Here is a 25,618-nt window from a genome sequence, read left to right as displayed (position 1 = left end):
GTGTCTCTTTATATTTTTGAAGAGCCTAATTGAGATTTTTTTAGTTTTTTTAATATCTTCTCTCCTGATCATTAACATTGTTGTGATGTGTACAATTTTATTTTGTTATTAATTCCAAATGTTGGGTGATTCATTCTTTTCAACAATAAAAATAATTTCTTATGTGTCCAGCAATAATCTTTCAGCTCATCTATGTTACTTAAGTGCTTCATCAACTATTAACAGAGTTTAGCAACTGATAATTGATGTGTAACTAACCTAGCATGCTGCCTGTTCTCCTTGGAAAGTGGAAGACTTTCTTGGGCTCTGATGGGTTGAATTTGATGGCTTGGTTGAATCAAAAGTGGTAGATATGTGTCACAAGAGAGTTCATATTGTGATATTGTCTCATGAAAAGAACATTTCATTTTCAGCTTATAAAAAAGTAAAATGTCTGCTAATGTCCAATTCAGTGCATATTGTAGATGAAATTCCTAAGGACATATTGATGCCCACAAAGGTGGCTATAATTTAAAAAAGAATAATAACAATTCTTGGTGTGTATGTGGAAAATGTAGAACACTCATGTTCTGCTGATGGGAATGTAAGTGACCGTCACTTGGAAGAGTCTGGTACTTTGTCAAAGGGTTAAACATAGAGTTACCATACGATCTCATATGACAGGTACACAAAAGAACTGAAAAACATAGGTCCATGGAAAAACTTGTACACAAATGGTCATTGCAGCATTATTCATAAAAACCAAAAAGTGGAGATAACCCAAAATGTCCATTGATGAACAAATGGATAAACAAAATGTAGTGCATCCATACAATGTGATATTACCCATTAATTAAAAGAAAAGAATTGCTGATACATGCTACAGCATGGAAGAACCTTAAAAAATAATGGTAGTGAAAGAAATCAGATACAAAAATGTACAGAATATTTAAATCATGCAGACAGAAATTAGATTGCTGGTTGTTTAGAGCTGGAGGTGGGGTGGTTGGGAGCCACTGGGAAATGACCACAAAGAGTTTAGAGTATCTTTTGGGGGTAATGAAAATTTTCTAAATTTGATCATACTAATGGCTGCACAACTGTGAATACACACACACAAACCCACTGAATTGTTCACCACTTGAAGTGGGTGAACTCTATGGTCTGTGAAGCATAGCTCAGTAAAGCTGCTACCAAAAAGATACAATGGAACAAAATGATGTTATTAAATTTAAACCATATATTGTTATCTAAGTGCAACAATAACAACAAACCCGTTATGTTCGCTCTTATATAATTATTAAATTTTACAGTCTTGAGTCAACCAGTTGAACAAACTTATACTTGTTCTGTTATTAGGTGTGTAGTTTTGTTCTGGGGGCAACATAATTTAATTTTTGTGCGATTTTTAGTTTTCTTGTGCTTTTTATTTTGACCCATATTTTCTTAGGAAAATTTTCAGGCATACAATTTGAAAAAGTATAGTTAAAATCAATCTGCCCAATCTGCTATCAATCTGTTAATGGTAGATTCTACCATTAACATTTTTTTCCCCACACTGGGGACTGAACTCAGGGCTTCTCTAATGTTCAGCAACATTCTACCACTGAAATACATTTCCATCCTTTACTTTTTAAAATAATTTTGAGACAGAGTCTAGCTAAGTTGCCCAGGCTGGCCTTGAACTTGTGATCCTCCTACCTCAGCCAGGCTCACTGCAAACCTGCCCCCTTTGTAGGTGAAGTTAGAGCAATCGAATACAGAATACAAGGCCAGGTTGTGGGTGTACTTCTGGCAGAATAAAATCATATCCTTTCAAAATGTATTTGTATCTGGTCAAACTATGGCTAACACTGTCCATGTTACCTTTCACTTGTTGGTAGTGACTTAGAGTCAGACATTTCCATTTTTTTAATGCTTTTTTTTTTTTTTGTACCACGGTTTGAACCCAGGCATGCTTAACTACTGAGCTACATCCTTAACCCTTTTTTATATTTGATTTTGAGACAGGATCTCACTAAGTTGCTTAAGGCATTGATAAGTTGCTGGGGCTGACTTTGAACTTGTGATCCTCTTGCCTCAGCCTCCCAAGCAGTTTTACAGGCATGCACCACAACACCCAGCCCATTTTTTAATTCTTATAAATAATGTTGTGATAAACATATGCCTATAAATTTTTATATGCATGCATGACTACTAGTACTCAAAATTAATAATATCTCCTTTTATCTGTTTCCAGTTGGAACTGGTTCTTTTGATGGCAGAAAATGGGTCAAAGCTTCTCACCTGCCCTGTATTTCCACTTAAGTGGAATTTTCAAACAATATTCAGAAACCTGTATTGCTTATAGCCCTTTGCCTGAAGCTGCAACCTCAGTTGTTGGATGGCTTGGTGATTTGGGGGACAGTGCTCAAAGTTAACTGCTGAACCCCTACAGGGAATATCTGGTGATGTTTCAGTCATGGAGCGGTATCTGACTGTTTTTGCAGTGTTGGGGATTGAAACCAGGGCCTTGTGCTTGCAAGGCAAGCACTCTACCAACTGAGCTATATTCCCAGCCCGGTATCTGGCTCTTATTACTTACTCAAAGGCTGAAATTTGGGGTCCTAAGGTGAAGACTATTTATAAATTGCTTTTGCTTTAGTTGGAATGGGAAGTGAAAAATATACCCAATCTAACCATTGAGACATGAATCAAAAAGAACAAGCAAACTATCATTCTCAACAAAGGACCTCTAAGCAAGTAGTATGCAAACATTATTCTTGATCTGCAGCCTCTTTTAGGACAGGACAGTTTGATTTTGACATGTCTTGCTTTTAGCAATGATGTTAATCTGTTATTCCATTCCTCTCTAGTGGAAATAAAAATCATTACTTGGCAAAGCTTAGGCTTTCAGGCTCATTTAGGGATTTCCTCAAGAATTTATTATAAAAGTGATATTCCAGGCTATTGATACATATTGCTTAACTGCCTTCCCCTCTCCAATGTGTGATTATTGTTAAAAAGACTGAACTTATTCTAAATAGTTCATTTGTTTTTAACTATGTGCAGAATTAGTTGGCAAGGGCTACCATAACATAGTACTGCAAATTGTGTGGCTTAGACAACAGAAATTTATTTGATCATAGCTCTGGAGCCTGGAAGTCTGAGATCAAAGCATTGATAGGGTTGGTTTCTATTCCAATCTCTATTCTTGGCTTGTAGGTGGTCATCTGTCCTTAGTTTCTTCACACAGATTTCTCTCTGGGTGTGTCTGTATCCTAATCTCCTTATAAGAACATCAGTCAGGGTGGATTAGGGCCTACTCATATAATCTCATTTCATCTTAAGTACCTCTTCTAAGACCCTATCTTCAAATGCAGTTACATTCTGAAATATTGGGTTAGGAATTCAGGTTTTTTTTGGCGGTGTGTGAAAATTTATAACAAACATATAAGAAAATGTGAATATAAGATTTAAAAGATCCTACTTTTAAAGATTTTATGAATTCAAACAAATCAAAGTCCTTTCTTGGCTTTGCCCATATGCAGTCTTAACCAGTGCTTCTTATTTCTGGTTCTTATCTACTAGTTCATAATAACAAAAGCAATACAAAGTCTGTCAGTTTTATTGCAAACCCAACGTTAGGTATTAGCAGATAATAATTCTATATTGTTCTTTTAATTCAACTTCTCTTAATGAATATGCTAGATTGGATGTTTTCCCTGAGATTTCTTTGTCACTCACATTTTTTTTTTTTTTTTTTTTTTTTTTGGTACCAGGGATTGAACCCAGAGTTACATCCCCAGCCCTTTTAAAAATATTTTATTTAGAGACAAGGTCTCACTATGTTTCTTAAGTCCTTACTATGTTGCTAAGGCTAGCTTTGAACTCATGATCTTCCTGTTTAAGCCTTTCAGGCCACTGGGTTACAGGCATGTGCTACCAGGCCCAGCTACTAACATGATTTTCTTGTTTATATTCATTGAAGTGTATCAGATCAATATTTTTCTTTTTTGATCAAATTCCTTTTGAATGACTTATACTTAATCTAAAACAATATTGGAAAACCATTATATATGTGTGTATTTTCTAGTAGTTGCCTAACCTCTGGTATTGTCTTAAGGGAATTTATCTTAGATAAGTATAATATTAAATTTCTGTTAAAGAAGTAATTTTAATCGGTTTGGTGGTAGAGGGCTTGACTAATATGCTTGAGACTTCGCACTGCAAAATAAATAAATAAATTGGAAAAGAGGGCTTTACATAGGTACTTTACTTAAAGACTGTGAATACGTCAATTATCCATATCAAACAATGGTGTGGGATGCTCTGGTTCTTATGGGAATGGGAAGACTAAAACTCCTTCAAGCCATATTTTAGCATTACTCCAGACCCAAGGGAACAGAAATGAGAAATGAGACGCCAGCTACACCACAGTGATGTTTAGACAACAGTCTAAAGAGGTATTAGAATAAAATATCCGAAGATTACTCAATAAAACTGTGTGGTACCTGATCATCCTGCATCGGGAGTCTGGTGATGACAGAATATGGGACATTGGCAGCAAATTGTGGGGCTGTTGGTGCTTTTCTGTGTGTGTCAAAGTGGCCAAGTCGAAGGAAATGCAAAACTACTGTATTGGGAGGAACAATTACCTTATATTTCTGCATCCATCTTTTCTAATCATTGTCCAGTTGTATTGATGTTTTGAAAGAAGCGTTTCATTCAGTTTTTTATACTTACTACTCTCAGCACTAAAATATAACCCGCATTTAAAAAAAAAAGAGAGAGAGAGAGAGAGAGAGAGAGTCACCTTTTAATGTGCACTTTAAGAAAAGACAGTGTTAGGGATGCATCACAGTTCCTTTTCTTTGTCATTTGTTGTCTCTTTTTCCAACAGCATTATGCCAAAGAGGTAGGTAGAATATTTAACCTGGACTTTAGGCTGAACAAATTGGATGGGAACTTTTCCTTTTGGGTTCTGATAAGATTTACCCTCTGAGTACTTCATAGTTATGATGCCTTAGGACCAATAAGCACAAGTTGGGCTACTGATTCTCAGATAGAGATTTGGCCAAAAGTTTAGAAAAATCTGAACTTGGAGATATTGTTCAGCCTGGCCCTTGAGAGGAGCGTTCTGGTGGACTCTCCATTAAGTACACTTAACTGTTCTCATCTTCCATTTGTCTTTGTCCCCAGTTGACTTCCTTAAGTCTGAGTAGCCACTGTTAGGATCCAAATAAACAAGGTGATGGGTTGGGATTGGGTTTGAAGCAAGTAGGCAGGGCTATTTTGTCCTAGTATATTTCCAACATACTCTGAGGAAATTCTAGTGTTGGTTGAGGTCTGGATGGGGGAGTTTTGAGGAGGTCCTGGTATACATTGCACAATGCTTCCAAAGGGCAGAAACCATCCAGCTCCATGATTCAGACTCCATGGGATGTAGGATAGCTAATCATTATATTATAAGCAAGACACCTCTCTCAAGCAAACCATGTCTTTACCATCCAATTACATTTTGGTGGGCCCATAAATCCCTAGCTTCATAGAGAACTATTTTTCTATTTTTGGCGACTGAATTCCCAAAGTTAGTTTCTGTGCAAAGCATTGGAAGAAACCTAACATTTTTTTGGAGGACAATCATTTTATATAATTTATACTAACAACTATGAGGTTTAGAGGATTTGGGGTAGAAATTCGGTTTTGAGGAGAAGGTGACATTGAGGGTACATTTGGGCGGGGTCATGGAATTTGGGTGTTTATGATAATGCTTAGTGAATTTAATGTGTCTACAAATTCCCTGGGTATATTAAAATGTAGTCTCTGATTCAGCAGTTCTGGGATGGATCTATGAACAGCACTTTGGTTATCAATCCTCGCCTCCTCCAGCAAAAAGGTTGGGATATCAGGCAGAACCAGACTGGAATTATAGTTAGATTAACTCCCTGGATGTGATGTAGCAGAGACTAGACAAGGAGTTTGAACTGTGAGATTCCTTTTCAGTTTTAATATTCTGATTTTGGGTTCTCAGATTCCAAGAAAGCGGTTTTTAAACTTTTGGGACTGTGGGAATGCTATGAACACTTTTTCCCGAAATGCGCACATACATCTGATTCTGCAAACCACTTTAGGCTTCGCTGGTTCGCAGTCCGATTTCAGTACCTTTGCTCGTCTTTCTGGCCACTGGCAGTTCGGACCTATGAAGTCCTGCACCTTAGCATCTGTGGTGGACTTTGCTTCTGGCTCCGGCGGGGGCGTGACCATGGGGGCGTGGTCAAGGCGTGTCGGGGGCGGTGCCAAGGCCGCGCACGCCGCGCCCTCGGCGGTGCGAGAGGCCGAGCTTGCTGCATTGCAGCCGCCGCGGCGCCGCTCGGCTCCTCACTCCCAACAATGGCGGCTCCGAGCCCGAGCGGCGGCGGCGGCTCCGGGGGCGGCAGTGGCAGCAGCACCCCGGGCCCCGTAGGGTCCCCGGCGCCAGGCCACCCGGCCGTCAGCAGCATGCAGGGTAAGGAACGCTACCGCGCCGAGACCCGGGCCCCCTCGCGCGGCCGTCGGCGTCGTCGCGGCCTGCCTTAGCGGCCGCGAACGCCCCCGGACCCGGCTGAGGAAGCCTCTCGAGCCTCCCGCGCCTCCTAGGCTGCCTCTTCGCCGGCTTCCCGCCTCGCTGCCGGCCACCTCGGGCCGGGCCTGTATCCGGGCTGCGACCCGCGAAGGCCCGGCCGCGGCCTCTGCCCGCGCTCGGCCCCTTGGCCCTGCTCCGCTTCCCCACCGGCTGGCGGGGCCCACCTGGCCCGGGACCGCCCCCGCGGTCGCCCCGGTAGCAGCCGCAGCTTACCTGGCGCCCGCCGGCCCGGGTTTCCGGGAACATCCGGCTGGGGCTTAAGGCGGGTGGGAGGTGCTGCCGGGCCTCGCTCCGGGTCCCTGCGGCCGCGCAGGTAGGCGGCGTCGTCCCAGCCCGGCGTCTCTCGGCCCCGCGGCCCCAGCGCAGCTACCCATCGCCGCAGTGGGGCCCACTCAAGGCCATCTTGGTTCTCTCCAGGGCACAGCTGCAACCAGACCACCTAACTGACCTCTGGGGTTCACCGGGCTGTTGGAACCTACGTTTCCAAACTTTTGCAGGGTGTCTGTGTTCTAGGAGGAGCGGGGCGGGGGTGCTCAGGCCTGTGCCACCTGTAAGGTAGGTACCCAGCCATTGGCCTGAGGGGGAGCATTTTGTTCCAGGCTAGAGATTTCTGTGTTAGCATTGCATGCTGAAAATAAGATAAAAATAGAAGACCGAATTCGGTTTAAATGGAGAGATAACAGGAAGTAGAAAGACAGGGGTCAAAATGATAGTATCTGGACATCTGAGGCAATTCTTCTAATTAAAGGCTTTTCCCATTGGGAAGGCTTATTTGCTCTGTGTGGCTTTTGACGGGGAATTATGAAAATACCAGGCCTGAGCCCATTAGGGACAATTTTCTTAAGTTTACTGGGAAATTTTGAGTAGTAATGCTATTTTTAAAACAGGAACTCAGGTATCTTTTGACAACTTAAGCAAATTACTTATGTGGAATTATTAGCAGAATCGGTGGGGTTATGTTTGGTAGTCAGTATGAACTTGGTTACTTTTTGATCAAATTCTTCCTAAATAACTACTGTGTCTAGAGTTCAAATAGACATTTATTGAATCTTTTGTGTTTATGAAAGCTTGTTGTGATTCAGGAATCAGGGACAGTATTTTAATTCATCTTTACTGCCTCCCCATATGCATAAAAAAAAATAGTAGGTATATAGTAGAATGATGTCAGAAATCAGGACCCTTTCTGTGCAGGCCCTAAGCTAATTAATTCAAATTGAATTAGTTATTAGATAGTCACTATGTTGCATAGCAAAATATGCAGACAGTACAGGATTGCTTTCCTGATCTCACAACTTTACTGTCTGGTTGATGGTAGGGGAAATGAAACAGCAAAATGATAGTTTAGGATTGTATGGCTTGTTTGAAATGGGTGACTTATAAAACTGGTAAAATATGTAAAATTTTGGTGTTTTGAGGGGAGAAGGAGGCTGATAGTTTGAAAAAGCTGTATACATTTTTGTTATTCGAAAAAAATTATTGAGCATCTGCTGAGAACTAATTGTAGTACTCTAGTGCTGAGTCCTGAATATATAGTAAGGAGTGAATCTGACTGTCCCACCTCTGATTGTGCTTACCCTCCTGTGAGGATGGAGGAGAGGAGACAATATGTGGGTAAATAAGAAAAATTGCTAATTGAGGAAAATGTTATGAAGGTAATAAGCTGGGTTTTGTGATGGAAGATAATAGGGGAGAGCAGTTGACTTGCTAAAATGGTAAGAGAAGGTCTGTCTGGAGAGAATAGAAGAGGGTTCTAGGCAGAGAGATCAGTGAGTTCGAAGTTTCCAAAACAGGGAAGAATTTGAAATGTTCTAGGAACTGAAAATAAGTCCTGTGGTTAGAAGTTAATTCTAATGTTCTTCATTTGCCTCCCTTACCTCTTTTTGATAATCCAGTAAATTCAACTATCTAATAAGCTGAACCCATTTTAAAAGGAAGAGAAGGCCCTGGACCTCTCTTTGAATTTTCTTCTTTCATTCTTTTCTTTTTTTTTTTTTTTTTTTTCCCAGTACTGGGGATCGAACTCAGGGCCTTGTACTTGTGAGGCAAGCACTCTACCAGCTGAACTATCTCCCCAGCCCTCTTTTTTTTCTTTTTAAAGTTCTGGGGAATTGAACCCAGGACCTCACATATACTGGGCAGGTGCTCTCTACCACTGAGTAACATTCCCAGACCCTGAATTTTCTTTAATCAGTGTTGTGTCTATCTTTGGTGCAGGAACATGCTAGCTGTAGCTTGTTCTTGAACCTCTTTTGATTGCTTAAAATGAGAATCGCTTGAAATTCTCAGGATGTTGCCTAGCTCAATCCCAAGTTATGAAACTTGAACTTCAGCACCAACGAGGATCTCTTTCTTGTTTTTCTACATTGGAATCAAACTTCCCTTACTGTATATACCAATGACCTCCTTTGGCTTTATTTTATATATTTATTTATCTGTTTTTGAGACCTGGTCTTGTTATGCTTCCCAGGCTGGAAGCATACTTGGGCTAAATGGATCCTCCTGCCTCAGCCTCCCAAGTAGCTGGAACTACAGGCATCAGTGCTTCTGGTGCCTCCTCTGACTTTAGATCAAACTTCTCAGAGTGGTCCTTGAAAGATGTTGGGTGTACTGCCACTTCCTTCTGCCCCTCCTACTTCTACTTGCTATCCAAAAAGCTGCCTTTCTGGGAGTTCATGACCATGCTGGTCCAACCAGCAGGGTGTAGGTTGTTTCGAATACATTTCATTCAAAAGATATTGGACATTTTTCTGTGGGATAGGTGCCATGCTGGGCATTGGATATCTCTACATAGTTTTTCATGACTTGACATTTTGTAGCCCAAGAGTGGTCCAAGTTGGGAAACATTGTTTTATTTACATCATAATGCTGAAGAACCAGAGCTCTGAAGTCTTTGGTTTGTATCTTTTTGCCAGAATTTAAGCTTTTTTGTTAGTATAGGCAAGATTCTTAACCTCTCCAAGCCTGGGTCTCAACTGGAAAGCAAGAATAATTCTTACCTCACAGGTACTTTGAGAAGTTTTTTAAACTTCATTTTTAGTGGTTGCTGCCTTTCTCTTTAACCTGTTGATGTCATTATTTTTCAGTATTGAGCAATTCCTTTTTTTAGAATATTCTAGAGGAGACTTTATTCTACTGCAAACTCCAGATCTATCTTTTCCATATCTGAGGATTCTGAAATAATTATAATGATATGAATTAGAAGTCTAACTACAAATTTGCTGTGCTATTATTTTTTTTAATGTATAGATGGAAGGGGAATTATAGTGAATTTGGTTTTATAACATCATTTGGTTACATTTTTGTGCTAACAGTTGTGACTTGTAATCTGTTTTTCTTTCTTTTTTTTTTTCTTTTATCAGTCTTCCCATTGTCCCTCAGATGATGAAGAGTAGGAGTTGTTGATTTTGTTATCACCGATATATTTGAATATTTTCATTCATCCTAACTTTTTTTCCCTCTCATACCTATTCACAAACACATCTGTCCTTTACAAGTTGAGTAGTTTGTATACTTTGGTTCTTTGATGACAAAAACTACCAAATTAGGTAAATTTATAGGTTTTATAAAAATTATAAAAATTAGATTTTATAAAAATGTATTTGACCTTAGGATAAGTTTGCATTTAAGAAAAAATACTCAAATGAACTTTGAGATATACTTATTATTATTGGTATTGGGGATTGAACTCAGGGCATGTTGCTTTGCCACTAAGTTACATCCCTAGTTCTTTTCATTTTTTATTTTTATTATTTTATTGAGACAAAGTCTCACTAAGTTGCCCAGGCTGGCCTTGAATTTGTGATCCTCCTGCCTCAACCTTCTGGGATTACAGGTGTGCAACATTATGCCTGGCTATGCTTTCATTCTTAACATTTCATTAATAGTTTGTCATTAGGTGAATGTAATTGGGAGTTTTTTTTTTTTTTAAATATTAGATTACTCTGTAATAGTATGATTATTTTTTCTGTTTTTTACTCTTTGTTACTGGGGATTGAACCAAGGGCTCATAACCACTGAGCTATACTCCCCAGCCCTTTTTATATTTTATTTTGAGTTGGGGGGTCTTGCTAAGTTGCTGAGGCTGGCTTTGAACTTGTGATCCTCTTGCCTCAGCATCCTGAGCCACTGGGATTATAGGTATGTGCCACCTTGCCCAGCTAGTGTGATTCTTTAATCCAAAAAATTTTGGTAAATTTAAAGCATGGGATAGACTTGTTAATTTGAGGACCTTTCTAGCTATGACTTGAATTTTCTATTGTGGCAATTCAAAAGTCTAGTGAATTTAGCCATTTAGTGTGAAGCTTATGAAGAGAAGCAGATTCACTATACCAGGCAGTTAAACTCAGGTGAGCAGAGCTTATCTGTAGAATACGATATTAATATCATTGTTGACATTTTGGAAAATAGCATGTTCTAGTTAATAGAGTTTACCAGTTCGTTGATAGTTAACAGCTTCTGGATGATTTATTGTCCACCAGTAGCTGGCTTTACCTTGCAGGTAGTAGTGTCTAAGAAATAAAAGGATGTTGAAGTGGGGAGAATAGTGGATCTGGACCCAGAAAATCGGTGCAAGTAGCTGCTCTGCTGTGTACAAGCTGTACTTTTGGGAAAATTATCTAACTTTTCTGAACTGAAAAATTAACTTATCTATTAAAACAGATAGTACCTAGCTTATAGACTGTTTTGAGAATTGCATTATTAAATTAATGTATGTAAAATTACTTTGAAAATTATAAAGTAGTTATAAATGCATAAGGATTACTAGACATATATTTATCTCCTTTAGTTGCCAGACATTTAAAATGTAATGGCTTTAAAAGGACTTTTAAACATAAGAAGTAAAGTTTATTATAAAGTAAATATAAAAGTAAATTTATAAAATTTAAACATTAAAGCAAAGTTTTCATAAAGACTTAAGTGCTGAATGTGATGGCGCATACTTGTAATCCCAGTGGGTTGGGAGGCTGAGACCTGGAGGATTGCCAAACTCAAGACCAGCCTTAAAGTGCTCCTGGATTAAATCCCCCCTGCCCAGGAGGGGGAAAAAAAGGAAAAAAAAAATGTGTGGGTGTGTTTGTGCTATATACATATATGACTTGAAGCAGGGGGAAAAAAAAAAAGCACTTTTTCCTAAATTTTATTCAATTGACTGAGAAATATCAGTTTTCTTCAAGTTATTACAAGAGTTAGCATCTGTAATTAATTCTGAAAAACATGGAAACGTTTATTTAAAGTACCTGTTACAGTAAATAGGAACAAAGTATGTGTTGTGGGTGCCTCTGGATCCCTTAATGTGCTGATCTAGGCAATTTTTATTTCTGTCTTTTGTCAGGTATTAAACATAGGTGTATAACTTTTGTCCAATTCTTTCCTTACCTATTTACCCTCAACTGAGCATTTTATGTATATTAACTTAAGTAAAAGAATAGTAACTTGATTATACCTATAACACACACCTAAAACTAGATTGAAGTGCATCTGTTAAGAAAAAGTGAATATTTAAAAATCAATGTACTTTTTCTCCCAGTAATATATAAAATGTAAGCTGGGCATGGTGGCTTGTGCTTGTAGGTTGTGGGAGAAGGATCTGGAGTTTAAGACCAGCCTGGGCAACATAATGAGACCCTGTCTCCAAAAAAAAAAAAAAAAAAAAGTATGTGTATATGATACCTATCTCTTTGGATATGTTTATCTATTTTTATACTGTCTGGTCAAAGAACTAAATTGTACAGACAGTGAAGTGTTTCAGACCCTGGAATTGCTTGCTTTTCCCAGTGTGTTGCATACTTTTTTTTGCTGTTTATTTAGCATAACCTGATACTAGTTCGGGTTAGCAAATTAGTCCTTTTTCAAAGCACATATTGCATTTCTCTTGTGTCCCCTTAAAATGAGACTTTTAATTTTAATGGGAGCAAGTAAGGAAAGCATCTTACTCTTAGAATACATGTTCCCTTACATTTTTCTGTAATGTATCTTGTCAGAGTGAATGCAGGCTGGAATTTGTTTAGGAAGGGATATTAACCTATTATTTTGAGTCATTATCTTTTATACTACATTTCTTTTACTTGATTTCTTTCTAAATTGAGAGCTGGATTGATTTGGGCCCAGAGAGCTTTCCTTATTTTAAGGAGTCTGAATATAATAATCAGTTCCATCCTATATAATCCAGATCAGTCTTCTTTGTAATCTAGGAGATAGAGATGGCTTACATTATACAAACTGAGAAACTTTAATTCAGAGTTAAAAAAAAAAAAAAAGAAATGAATGTGAAACTAACAATTGACATAGCTCTTTTTCTGTCTTTACCTGATTTGATGCTCACAACCACACTTTAAGAGTAGTTGAACACAGTCCCTTTCATAGGTTAGGCAACCAACGCTTATATTAAATAACATGCTCTAGTGGAGGTGGGTTTTAACTTGCCTGAATGACTGGTACCCTTTGTTCTTCCTACTCTTATGTGGGTTCACACCAACTGAACTCTAAATCATTTCAACCAGTCAAGTCTGAAGAATCTTTGCCAGAGTGGTGCATATTCAGTAATAGATGAGAGAGATTATTTGAAATTTCAGTCAGGAAGTAGAAGCTTTAGGGAACTAGTCATGGTTTGAGTTGATTTTGAAGCCTTGGTACTTGTTGATGCTCCTTTATGTTAGAGTTCTAAACTTGATGAAATATTTATAGTGACATTTTGAATCCAGAGGCATTTTAATTAAGAATCTGCAAGTAAATAGAAGCCTTGATTTAGGTATTAGTCCAAAATGTCAGAGATTTGAAAGGTAATAAAATTCTTTTAATACTATATAATGTACAAAACGAACCCATTTAGCATAAAGCTTAACAACATATGTTGCTCTTCTGACTAAATTTGTCATCTGGGTAGATCACTATCTCTGTTAATGGGTGGGTCTCGCTCCACAAGGTCCTCAGGTGTCTCTTCACACTTTTAGCGAGATTGAGAGTTTAATGTGTACTTGCAGAAAGGATTCAAGGGCAAGGAGTCATAAGATTTGCTTAACTGGCTACACAGTGAAAGGAAATATTGGCCAGTAGTGAACACCACTAAAGATGGGCTTTTTGAAAGAAGAAAACAGTTCCATCATACACAGCTTGACTCTTCAAGAACAAAACATCATTTCCCACCATAGGAAAGAGTGTTGAAGTGGATACCACAGGAGATTTTTCAAGCTGTATTGTGTTTCATCTTATTCACAATCTCTCAAACAATTTTTAAAAAAAGAAGTGTTGCCAGACATATTTCAGCAAATATATGTGAAATATACATATATATACACATACATATATTACTTTTCCTTCCTTTCCTCCCCTCCAATATGTATATCCGATATGCCTGTGTCTATTTATTGCTGACTTTACTAAAAAATAAGTGACTCCTCTGATGCTTTTGGCAATTTCCTTAGGATCTGGGTTAGGTGCCTGTCACGGAGAAGCATTGGCTTTTTCAGATTGTTAGCATCTTTAAGACACCAGGCTGTGCCTAGGAATAGTTGTGGTTGAAGTCTTCTGTCAAAAAAATAAATCATCTTTATTACTTTGTTCTCATATTATAGCAATCAGTACAGATGACTTCTGTGACCTAAAAAGATACTAGGACTTCTCCTCACCAGCAAGCAAGTAATTCAGCAGCAGATACTAGTTGGGTGTCCTCCAGTTCAATTCTAATACTTTTTACCTGGAGATAATGTCAGATCCCACAGGTTGAGGACTTCCCCACTTCCCTTTAGATGCTAATCAAAAACCCAGGTGGTTTTTCCCTGTGCTTCTGACCCACTGGCTATAAAATGGGAGCTCCCACAGTCCCTTCATTTTGTTAATTTGCTTGAGCATCTGAACAGAATTTAGGGACTCATGTTTAAAAGGATATGAAAAGATGTATAGGGTAAGACATAAGGGAAGAAACTTGGAGCTTCCAGGTCACTTTTCAGGAACCTCCATGTGTTCAGCTATCCAGAAACTCCTGTCCTTTTGTGTTTTTATGGAGGCTTTATTAGCATCAGTGCTAATAGACCGGATGGGGTAATCTTGCAGTGCCTGTTGCTTTAGCATTGATCTTGGCCTCTCCCTGCAACACTCCTTCCTCCAGGTTATGGGACAGGACCCCTCTGGAATAAGGAGGGTTTTATGACCTAATGTAGGTTAAGAGTAGGTCAGAGAATTAATTTCTTCCTCCCAGTGATTGAACCCAGGGCTTCAAATGTGCTCATTGGGTGCTCCATCATTATGCTACATTCCCAGCTTAGGTCAGAGAATTTCTTTGTGGCTAGCTCCAGGACAGAAAGGTGAGGGCTGATCAGAGTTTCTGAGAGTTCCCTTGGGAAAGAGAAATTCATTTCTGTGACCTGCTTTGGGAGATAGTTGTGAGCCAGAAACCATGGATGAAAACCAGGGAATATTACAGATATCATAATATCACAGATATAGAGTGGGGTGACCATCCCTAGGGTCATCTGGAGTCCTTTCCTTTTAACTCTGTCAAGGTGACTGGGAACGAGGGGAGAAGGACTGGTTTTGTGTAGGATGAGCTGGTCTGGTAAATGACTAGAAAGGTGGGAAAGATGCAATAATAATTGCTTACCTGAGGGAGAGATCAGAAATAATTCTATTGTAAAATAATTGCTCTGTTTTAGGCTCCTCATTGAACATTTTAGATATATTTTCTTATTTAATCATAGAAAGCACTTGGATGTTATTCCATTTTACAGATGAGGAAATTGAGTCTGATAAAGTGTAGATCCTTACCCAAAGTCCCATAATTTTTACTCTCCCTGGGCATATACTGTGCTTCATGGAACAGGTATGAGATGACAATATGGTGTTTAGTTAGCATAGCCAAAGAATAGCCACAGGGAGAAAAAGAGTTGGCATATAAGGGCAATAAAATCCTGAGTTTAAAAAATGTGGAAAGGATTCGATTTTATAAAATCACAACTGGTTCTGGATGATAAACAACCTGAAATTACTAAATTAGGGAGGCTCCTTTTTGATTAAGTTTTTGAAAATTGAAGCACGGAAATCTAAAAGCAATAACCCAGCAGGAAATAAATTTGTGGAATTCACTTTAAGTATAATGAAAATACTAATTCAGGACAAGTTTATATAACTCTCTAGATGTTAGAGCTGTAGTGGTATTCTATGGGTAGCTGCAGTGAAAGGCACATGGCAGTATTTTGAGGTTGAATTTGGAAAGTGACAAACAACTAGACTTTTCACCATTGTGACAGAAGGAAGATTATGTAGTATAGTCTATGGGCATGACCCAGTAAGCAGCTGCTTTCTTTTACATGAGTGGGCTCATAGTGTAGTTTCTAATGCATATTTAGCACAAAAATCCAGAAGTTCCAGAGAATCAGAAAGAATTATGGAGATGGTGGGAAACCACTTAATGCTCCTGCCATGTGCTAGGTAATAATACAACCAGAGAGGAAGGAGAACAGACATAACTGCAGAATTCCAAAAGGGCCATAATGAAAGCAAAATCAGGTTTAGACACACTGTTTTCAAACTCTTAAGATTGTCTGAGAATAATTTTATGTATAAATGAGAAAACTAGGGCTCAAATTAAATGAACTTTAGTTTCCAGTGAAATGAATTTTAAGTTATTATAGTTGGAAAATAGAATTCTGGTCTGACACTTTTTATTTTCTACCTTATTAAACATTGTTTGCCTTATACTTACATATACACTTAAATCTTTTTTCCCTTTTTTCAGTACTGGGGATTGAACCTTGGGCTGCTCTACCATTGGGCTACACCCTTAGCTATTTTTATTTTATTTTATTTTGAGAGCTAAGTTGCTGAGGCTGGCCTTGAACTTGTGATCCTCCTGCTTCAGCCTTCTAAGTTGCTGAGATTATCGGCTTATGCCAGGTACCCAACTATAAACTTAGCTGTTAGTCTTTTAAACTTCTATGGACTACCTCACTTTATTTGATAAATAGGGTAAATTTTAAGTTTCAGGTTATGACCAGTTAAGGGAACTCAGAAATATGTAAGAGGAGTGAGAATGAAGGAAAAGTGTGAGGAGGACAAGAAAGAGGGTGTGAGAGACCTGGAGAGAAAAAGGAGAAGGGAAAGCCTCCATAGATATAACTTTATTTATTTATTTTTTTTTTGAAGGCTTATTAGCATTTTGTCCTATATGTCTTGATATTTATGCTTGGAATGATCTAAGATTTACTGAAACTTGACTGGGACCAGGAAAAATGAACAAAACTCAGATTTCCCTTCATTTGTAGTAGGGAAGTTGAAGTAGAAGATAATATAAAATTAAGTCCCAGTGTACAGACAACTTGCCAGCATATGACAGTGTTAGATACGCAAAACTTTGAAAATTTAATCAGTTATTATCAACAAGATTCAGCTGATGTTTAGCACTCCGGAGATGTAGAATGGGAAGAGAGAATTTAGGAGATAAGGGAAAGCTAAAAATTGAAACCATATGTGAATGAGTATTAGCAGCCATTGTAGCATAGCCACAAACTTGAATTTGTAAAGTTGTAAAGTTGAGGATATTGAAAAGTTTCCTTATCATTTCTTCCCACCATCTTCCACAAGGTCTAGTAGAGCTATTTGGCACTTTCTCAAATTTGTATTGAAAGCACTACCTTTCTGACTTTTTTATGTAAATCAATCAGTCTTTTAGAGGTATAAAATGATCTGCCTGAAATAGCTCTTTCTACCTTATTTAATTAGTTGCATTTTTAAAAAATCATGGAATTACCAAAGAAATGGTGAACCATCATGATCTGGGTAATTAGCTCTTGTCTGGCCAGTGCTTACCAAGTCTTTGCTGAATGAGGAATAATGTAGAGAGGTGACTGTATGAGGCCTCAGAATCCACTCAGTTGGTAACTTCATCCATAATTAGGTAAAAAGAGTAAGTCAGTAGTTATGCATTAAGAATTTCAACCCTTTTCCCCTTTTAGCTATTTGGATTGATTTTGTACTAATGACAGAACTTCAAGTTTTTAGCATTTACTGGGCTTAGCTTCTTCTTATGTGTTAAGAGTGATAATTGGTGACAGTCTTACCATTTTCAGTCACATATATATTTAAAACATTTTATTTGCAGTGCCGGGGATTGAACCCAGGCCCTAATACCTGCTAGGCAAGCAGATTTACTACTGAGCCACATTCCCAGCCTGTTTTGTATTTATTGTACACTTTTTTCTGTAACTCTCTTTATACAACCTTCCATGTACTTCCAACTCCTACTTTTTCAAGTTTATTTTTCTTGCTCCATTTGCCAGTTATATTGCTATTTTATTTATTTCTCTTACTTTCTTACCTTTTCTTTTTTCTACTGAGCAGCAAGTAACTATTCACCATATTTAGGGCTACAAAGAGGAGAATTGTCTTAAGATTGTTTCATTGTTTCTCTAGCCTCCTACAGTTGTGGGAGGTGAGTCTTCCCTTTCTTTTTCTAATGGAATAGGAAGAGTGTCTTGTTTCTGAGTCTAGTGGAGACTCTCCTTTGCTCTCTCTCCCACTGATTCTTCCAGAGAGCCCTTTCCTTTTGACTTGTACCTAACTCATTTTGCCCAGTAGGAGGCTGGTTGACTAGTGTTAAGACCCATGGTTTTCTTATTTTTCTTCCTGAATTTTTTTGCTACACGTTCTGTGGGGAAGCATAATGACCTTCACAATAGAAAGATGGGCCTGTGCACTACCTTTCAGGTTTGCCAACAGGACTTCTTTCCCATGAAGTCTTTCCATTCTCATTTCCTCCTGCATTGTTATTTGTTTGATTAGATATTCAGCAATGAGTTATTTTTGTAGTGTACTAAAGGAACCTTTATATCAAAGTAGCTATATTAGCATTTTCCAGTTTTTGTACATCATTAATGATATTCTTCCTTCAGCCTTGGCTCTTATTCCTATGAGTTTTCATTGAATTTGTATAAACACAAACTAATTGATTTTTCTCATCTTGTTCCTCAAAGCCATTAATAAACACAAGCATAGGTAGATGGCTTAAGAAACCACATTTCAATAAATGAGGGGATGAAAGAATATTTTGTGAAGGCTTCTGTTTTTAATGGTTTATTGTACTGGGTCCATTTTACAATAATTATATATTATAATTATAATTATATATATATATCATATATATTATATATATATATTATTGTATATGTTTTAACCAGATCCTATTGGATTTGGAAAATTTGTGCATGTTTCTAAGTGAAAATTCATAGTCCCCCCCACCCCTTAACTTATTCTCCCTTATTATCTCCAGGGACAGGTTTTTTTTTTTTGGCCTTTAGAATTATTTCAGCTTCTCTTCAGTAATTCTTTGTCTTATCATTTGAAGTCAGCTGATTGATTAGAAATAATGTTGCTTTGTGTGTTAAAAATTTTGTAGTTTATAAACTACTAGAACTTGAATCATAGGTGCTTCTAAATTAATAATTTGAGTTAGTAAAAATAACAATATATTAAGATGGGATGAAAGCATTGCAGAAATTGATGGAATTATCTTAAACTTCAAAGGACTAATAGACTACTCTTTATTGAATAGAGGTGAAGATAATGATTAGACATTGTGACACAATTTAAACTTGATTTCAGAACCATATGATACATCTGTTCAAAAGAGCTAAGTTTTCATGATTGCCCTAGTGTTGTTAATCATTGTCTCTGGAATATGGGGGTAATGTCATTTGAACTGTTCTTGAATTAGTTTTATTCAAAATGTAATATCATTTTGAAAATGTCAATTTCTAATTTTGGTTTGTTTGATTTACAGTAAATGAACTGGAACTTATCTCTTTTACTTTAGGCTTTCAGATAAACTTCTGTGAAAAGGCACAAAGTAAGCTACAAATTTTGATATTATGCTACTTTTTTTTTTTTTTTTCATATGCATCCTGGTATTGGAAATGTCCACTATTGTTTTAACTAACCAACCACAGCAAATTTACTTGAAAAGAGCTTCCATTTTTCATTTTGTCCCTCCACCCTGTGTTGTTACATTTCTGACTATAAATTGTTTCTATTTTTACTTGAAGTAGGAAAAAGATGTATATCAATGTTCAGATGTTTATAGATATAGAAAAATATAATCAGTATTCAGGCTTTATAATTTAAGTCATAAGTGGAAGAAAGTTCACTTTTAAGATTCTGATGCAAAAATTGTATAACTGTATTCAGAGTATTGTGCTTTAAAATTGGCTTATTTTAAAACACATTTAATGTATTTTAATTGTTTTCTTTAAAACGTTTTTCTTCCCTCTTCTTTCTTTCCTTTTTCTATCATTCTGAATTAGGACATTAGTCTTGACAGACTACAGAATAGATTTTCTATAAAAAAGCAATGTTAATACAGTTAAAGCAAATGCATTTTGAACCTTAAACTAATTTGTATAAAGTACAGTTTAAAACAAAATCTCATCTCAAGGAGACTACTCTCCAGTTAACATAAAAATGTTCCAAAGTATAGTATATGTAGTTTCATCCTCTGCTTATTTATGGTCTAGGAAAGAATGATGACCAGTCTTTGATATGTATCATTTTTTAGTAAATTTGTTCATAGGGGAAAAAGTTTAATCTGGAGAAAAAGTATTTCTGTTTAAGAATTTTGATGGAATCAAGATGCTTAGTTTTATTGGTTGAGTCTTGTGACTTCTTTGAAATATAGTGCGCAAAAATTTATTTCTTGAATGGTTCACACCCATGATGTGAATATATAATAAATGAGGAATAAGGCAGCTATGTCCTAGGTTAAAAAGATTTTAATTGGTCCATTCTTACCACCTTTCTCTTCCTTAAATAATAAACTAAAAATAACATGATTTCCTGCCCATAGTGGCCTATGAATATGATATTTATACATGTGTAATGAAGTTGCATTTTCTATTTATGCTATTTTAACTTTAATACAATTTGATAATTTTTTTATTTACATTTAACAAAATATTTATGTATAATATGCCAGTTTATCTTTTGTTGACATAAATTCTAATTCAAGAAAAAGGTTTGACTTTTCTAAAATTTAACATTCTATTCACATTTCTTTTCTCTTAGTTGTATTTTATATATAAAACAAGAGAAACAATGATTATGTTAAATTTAAAAATGTGTACAATATCAGCAGGTAACTGTAAATGGATTAAAAATACCTTCCAGCTGTTTCTCTCTTTCCCCTTTGTTATAGGAATGATAGATTTGCAGTGCTGCTTACTTTGATAAACTTGGAAGAATCTATCTAACAAGGAGGCTTGGGACATAACCTACTGGAACCTATTGGAACATAATCATGTGGGAGGGGCATGTACAATCCCCATTTTGATGCTCAGCTCTTTATTCACACTGTGGCTGCGTTTTCCTGGTTTTCACATTTTCCTTTTTGTTTCTTCCCCTTTCCTTTATGAGGCTCCTAACTTTTTTTATTTTCCACCTTTTGGTATTCAGCAATTCTATCCATTCATTTATGAAGCACATTTGAGACACCTAAGAACCATCAAGCAAGTGAGATTCTTGAACAAAGGTGAATGCCAAAGGTATTAGCAGATTATAGCATAGTGGAGTACAGTTGATCTTCTTGATTATAAGCATCCAACTACTGATGCTACATAAAAATTGATTAGGAGCTGAAGCCAGGGTGGTGCAGGAGATAATGTGTCCTGGGCACCTTTGCTTTTGCTGTTCCATGAGAGAATGAGCGTAAGGAGTGCTGTAAGCCTCGTGATTACTGCCTTTTTAATTTTTATTTATTTGAGTAGGGCTCTTGCTGTGTTGCTCATGCTGGGCTTGAAGTCCTATGCCTAAAGTAGTCATTCTGCCTCAGTGTTCTGAATAGCTGGTACTACAGGCATGTGCCCCTGTATCCAGTGCAATCACTGCTTTCTTAGAGACTGACTCAGATCCAGCAAAGGGCCTACCCACCCAGCTGTCTGTTCTGGCTCAGAGCACAGTGGAAAGCTCAGGACAAAGAGCACACACATCAGGGAGAGGAGGAACTGGGGAGCTGATAGGGATGGCCAGCATGAAGTTAGTTGATAGCTAGCTATACTATCAGTGTAGCTATCATTATCTGTACTTTAGGATAAGTTTTCAGTTACTTACATGTATTAATACTTTTTTTTTTAACAATCCTGGTCTGATTTCATGTCTTAATTAAAAGTACAAATTTTATAATGTTTGCATACAGTTTTCCGGTTTATTCTAGAATACAGACATTAACTTAGTTGTAAATGGTTACTCATTTCTTAAAAATTAAAGACTTGAATTATCAGAGAAGTGATTTCTCCCTTACATACTCCAGTTTAGCAGAGAAACTTACATTAAATTTTTTAAGAATAATTACAAATCATAAATTAATAGTAGGATGGGGCATTGAGCACAAAATTAGATAGTGTTGAAGTCTTATGAGTTTGAATACTGTTTCAAATGCTTAATTCATCACAAATTGAAAAGATTTATTAGATGATTCTGATGACTAATGGAAGCTCTGAAGGATTAATTTTTTTCATTGTTTGACTTTCACATAATTTTTGCTCTTTAGATTGTTCTATCACTCTATTCCAATCAGTTTATTATAATTGCCTGTTACAAGTTACTGGAATGCACAAATAGTATGATTATATATTTAATTTGGCATCCAGATTTGTGTAGAAGTTTAATAAACCCACTGTAGGCCTCATGGTCTTCCTTTTTATAAATTAAAATTTGTCAGTTTATCTGATATTTGATATTCTAAATATATGTTTTTTAAGAAAACAAGTTAGACTTATTAAGACGAGATATCAATCAATCAATCTATCTATCTATCTATATAAAATCCTGATGAATCATTGGGTATTCTGAAGACTGAATATAAAAGTACTGTAGAGGGGGAAGAAAAAAAAACCTTGCCATTTGTAAATACAGAATTCTAAATGTAGATGTTCTTATCTATAGAAGGTTGATAATCATTTGGAAGATTCATAGGTTAATCACTGGAGGATAATGCTTTTGCATATGAAAAGATATTTATGTAATTTATGATCAAATTTGAATTATATCTCATTGGCTTTAATGAAATTACTTATAGTTCTTTAGAATATGATTTACTTGCTTTATAAAACCAGTTATTTGAGGTGAGAGTTTACCTGTAAACATAGTATTTGAGTAATAATTTTTTATAAACATCAACTTTACCCTAGTGTTGTCAGCATTCTGATTTTTATTTTTATTTTTTGGATGAGTACTTTGACCCATTAAGGATCCTTAGGCATAGGGTGTTTTTTTCTCAGAGTATATCTATGCTAATGTGAATGAGAGTAGTTAGAAGTTTGGCACATACCCCTTTAATAATTTAGTTTTTATACAAGTGCACTTTTAGTTGTCATCCCATTCCCCCCACATACTGCAGTATTATTATTGGCCTATAGCTTAAGACTTCTTAGGCTCTAAAGAAAATATTGGGTAGTACTGCCTTTGCTTTTTATATTTTTGGTGGCTTTAAAAACTTTTTGCGCCTCCTCTGCACCTCCCGCCTCAATTGGGGATCCAACCCTGGGCCTTCTAAAAAATGCTAGGCAGTCTTAAAAATGCCCCTAAACTGTATTTCCCAGTGCCCCCCTCCTTTTGTGTCTTGTAAGAATTGTTCTACTTGGGAATATTTGCATAACAACAGAATCTTTATTTAAAAAATTAGATACTTGGGAGCTTTTATCCTTGATGGCGTTAATTGAAATTAGGCTATAGGTGATGATTATTGTAAGTGACACTCCACCTTGGCGTATTTGGAGGAAAAAGGGAGACATCTTAATGACTTATTTAATTGTGAAACTATTCTTACAATAAATATCCCTAATTGTTTTAAAATTGATGATAACAAAACAACAAAAAGAGGAGAAAGGATGTTTTGGAATTCTTTCCAGAAATTTGGGGTATGTTAATAAGTTTACTGACTTAATATAAAGTATAAAAGATGATGTTTTGACTTCTAGTAAAGTGGATTATAGGAGGCCAGGAAAAGTAAGGAGTGGAAGTGAAAAGAGGATCAAATTTTGCACTTAAAACTAAGCTAGAAAATCAGCTAAATTTCTAAATCACTGGTATATGTGTGTGTGTTTTGCAGCAGTAGTCTGTAATTAATGACAAATCTTATTTTGAAATTATTAAATGCAGTTGAGCTTTTTAGCAGTCAGGAAATAAAATGACCACATTCGCTACTGTTGGATGTTAGTACAGTTAATATGAAGTTTTATAGATGATAAAGTTAGTCGAAAAATTAGATTTTTGTAGGATTAATTATAAGCCATGCTGACATCCAGTATGTTCATCACTATCTGAAGAAACCTTGATAAGTGGCCAAAACAAAGTCTATCTGCTTGGATAAACAACTTTTATACTAGTTAAAGCTCAAGGATTGTAGTAGTGTCATTTTGGCAGAATACAGATTCACTTTTTCGCTTTATACCTTATACCATTCCAAGGGGGGTGTTGCCTAATTATCTTTGATCTTGGAAGTTGGTTGGAACATGAATTCTTCCTGAAAATGATTTTTGTTCCTAAAAGAAGGAAGATTTCTAACAGCTTCTGCACCTTAAAAATCAGTTGGAGTGCTGGGCTCAGTTTGGCACATACCCCTTTAATAATTTAGTGCATGACTATAATCCCAGGCTCCGCTCCCGAGGCTGAGGCAGGAGGACCTTGAGTTCAAAGCCAGCCTCAGCAAGAGGCTGAGGCACTAAGCAACTCAGTGAGAACCTGTCTCTAAATAAAATACAGAGTAGGACTGGAGATGTGGCTCAGTGGCCAGATACCCCTGAGTTCAATCCCCTGTACCACCCCCCCCCACCACTCCTCAAAAAAAAAAAAAAAAAAACAGTTGGAGAAATGTGTGGTATTAAAAAAACAGTTGGAGAAATGTGTGGTACTAAAAAAAAAAAAAAGTAGTGAATTCTTCCAATTGAAGCGAATGCTTCCATTTTGTTTCCTTTCAAATGCCAGTTGAACTTTATTACCAGTAACAAAGGGATGTTTGACAATACTTTTGTGGTTGAAGAGATTCAAAGTAGAAATGATGTGGAAAATTTCCAGAGACTATTCGCAACTGCATTGACTCTCCAGTTAATTAAAGTGGTTAGCTTACAAATTTAGGGTGATGGTTTTCAAGTAAGGTTGGGTAATTTTTTTGAATTCTTACTACATGGTTTTATGAGTTTTCAAATCTAGACAGAAATATCCAGATAAGAAGGATATTCTAAAAGAAACTTGTAATCCTGTTTTGGTGTTCATCTTCTCATTAGTTCTGCCAACTGAACATTAATCAGAAGAAAAGATCAAATGTATACAAGTCTATTTACTTCCTTCAGAGAAGCTCTTATAAGGATAAGTAACAGAGGCACAAATGTAACAATTAACACCTCTATATTTGTATATACTCTCTGTATCTATATAGTTACATAAGTATCATCAATAATAAGAACCCTGGGTTTTTATAGATGGAGTAAATCTAGAGACTATTTTGAAGAAGAATATGACTTGGAGAGGTTAAATATGTGTAGAGAGGTCATGTGGTAGAAATAATAAATAACATTGTGTGCAACACCTGGTTCTAAGCACTTTATGTTAACTTCATTCTACTAACAACTTTATGAAGTGGGTATGCAGTTATTATTGATGGGGAAACTGAAGCACTGAATTTAAGTAAAATTTCCACATATAGCTAATTTGTGGCAGACCTAAGTGGCCTTGCTCTGGTCACTGGTTACATGTTGTAAAAAACAGTGTTTTACTGATTCTTGGGGGTGGAGAAAGCAGAAAGAAATCATAGGAATGGTTTTCTAATCTAAATGGCTTTTGAGGAGTCTTCATCGTCAAATGCTTATGAGGTCTGGACCTGCCATTTGTATTTTTTTCTTTTCCTGATTTTTTGGCACCAGACAGTTCTAAATCTTACTAAACATTACAAATTGGAGAATCTACCAGTAGAGGGAAAAAAAAAGTTTAATATCAAACCAAAACTCTTTTGGCCTAGACAGATGCAGGGAATGAATAGCTCCAGACCTCTCAAATGACCTG

The 25,618-nt window shown here is 36.7% G+C and overlaps 1 protein-coding gene across 4 annotated transcripts in view; it reads left to right on the top strand.

The window, feature by feature from the left end:
- Positions 1 to 6,281: 6,281 nt before the first annotated feature.
- The window catches only part of MAP2K4 (mitogen-activated protein kinase kinase 4), a 125,939-nt gene continuing 106,602 nt past the window's right edge, over positions 6,282 to 25,618 (top strand). The window contains exons 1-2 of one of the 4 annotated variants that reach the window (XM_079135309.1): positions 6,282 to 6,466; positions 19,386 to 19,418. In XM_079135309.1, the coding sequence (XP_078991435.1) occupies positions 6,352 to 6,466; positions 19,386 to 19,418 (148 nt within the window). In that variant the 5' untranslated portion in view covers positions 6,282 to 6,351. The remainder of the gene's footprint in view (positions 6,467 to 19,385; positions 19,419 to 25,618) is intronic. The other 3 variants (XM_079135310.1, XM_079135314.1, XM_079135313.1) reach the window with 3 other exon arrangements.

Source organism: Sciurus vulgaris, assembly GCF_902686455.1.
Source record: "Sciurus vulgaris genome assembly, chromosome: 3".
NCBI lineage: Eukaryota > Metazoa > Chordata > Mammalia > Rodentia > Sciuridae > Sciurus > Sciurus vulgaris.
Note: the sequence above shows the minus strand (reverse complement) of the source record. Positions and strands in the feature narration are given on the sequence as shown.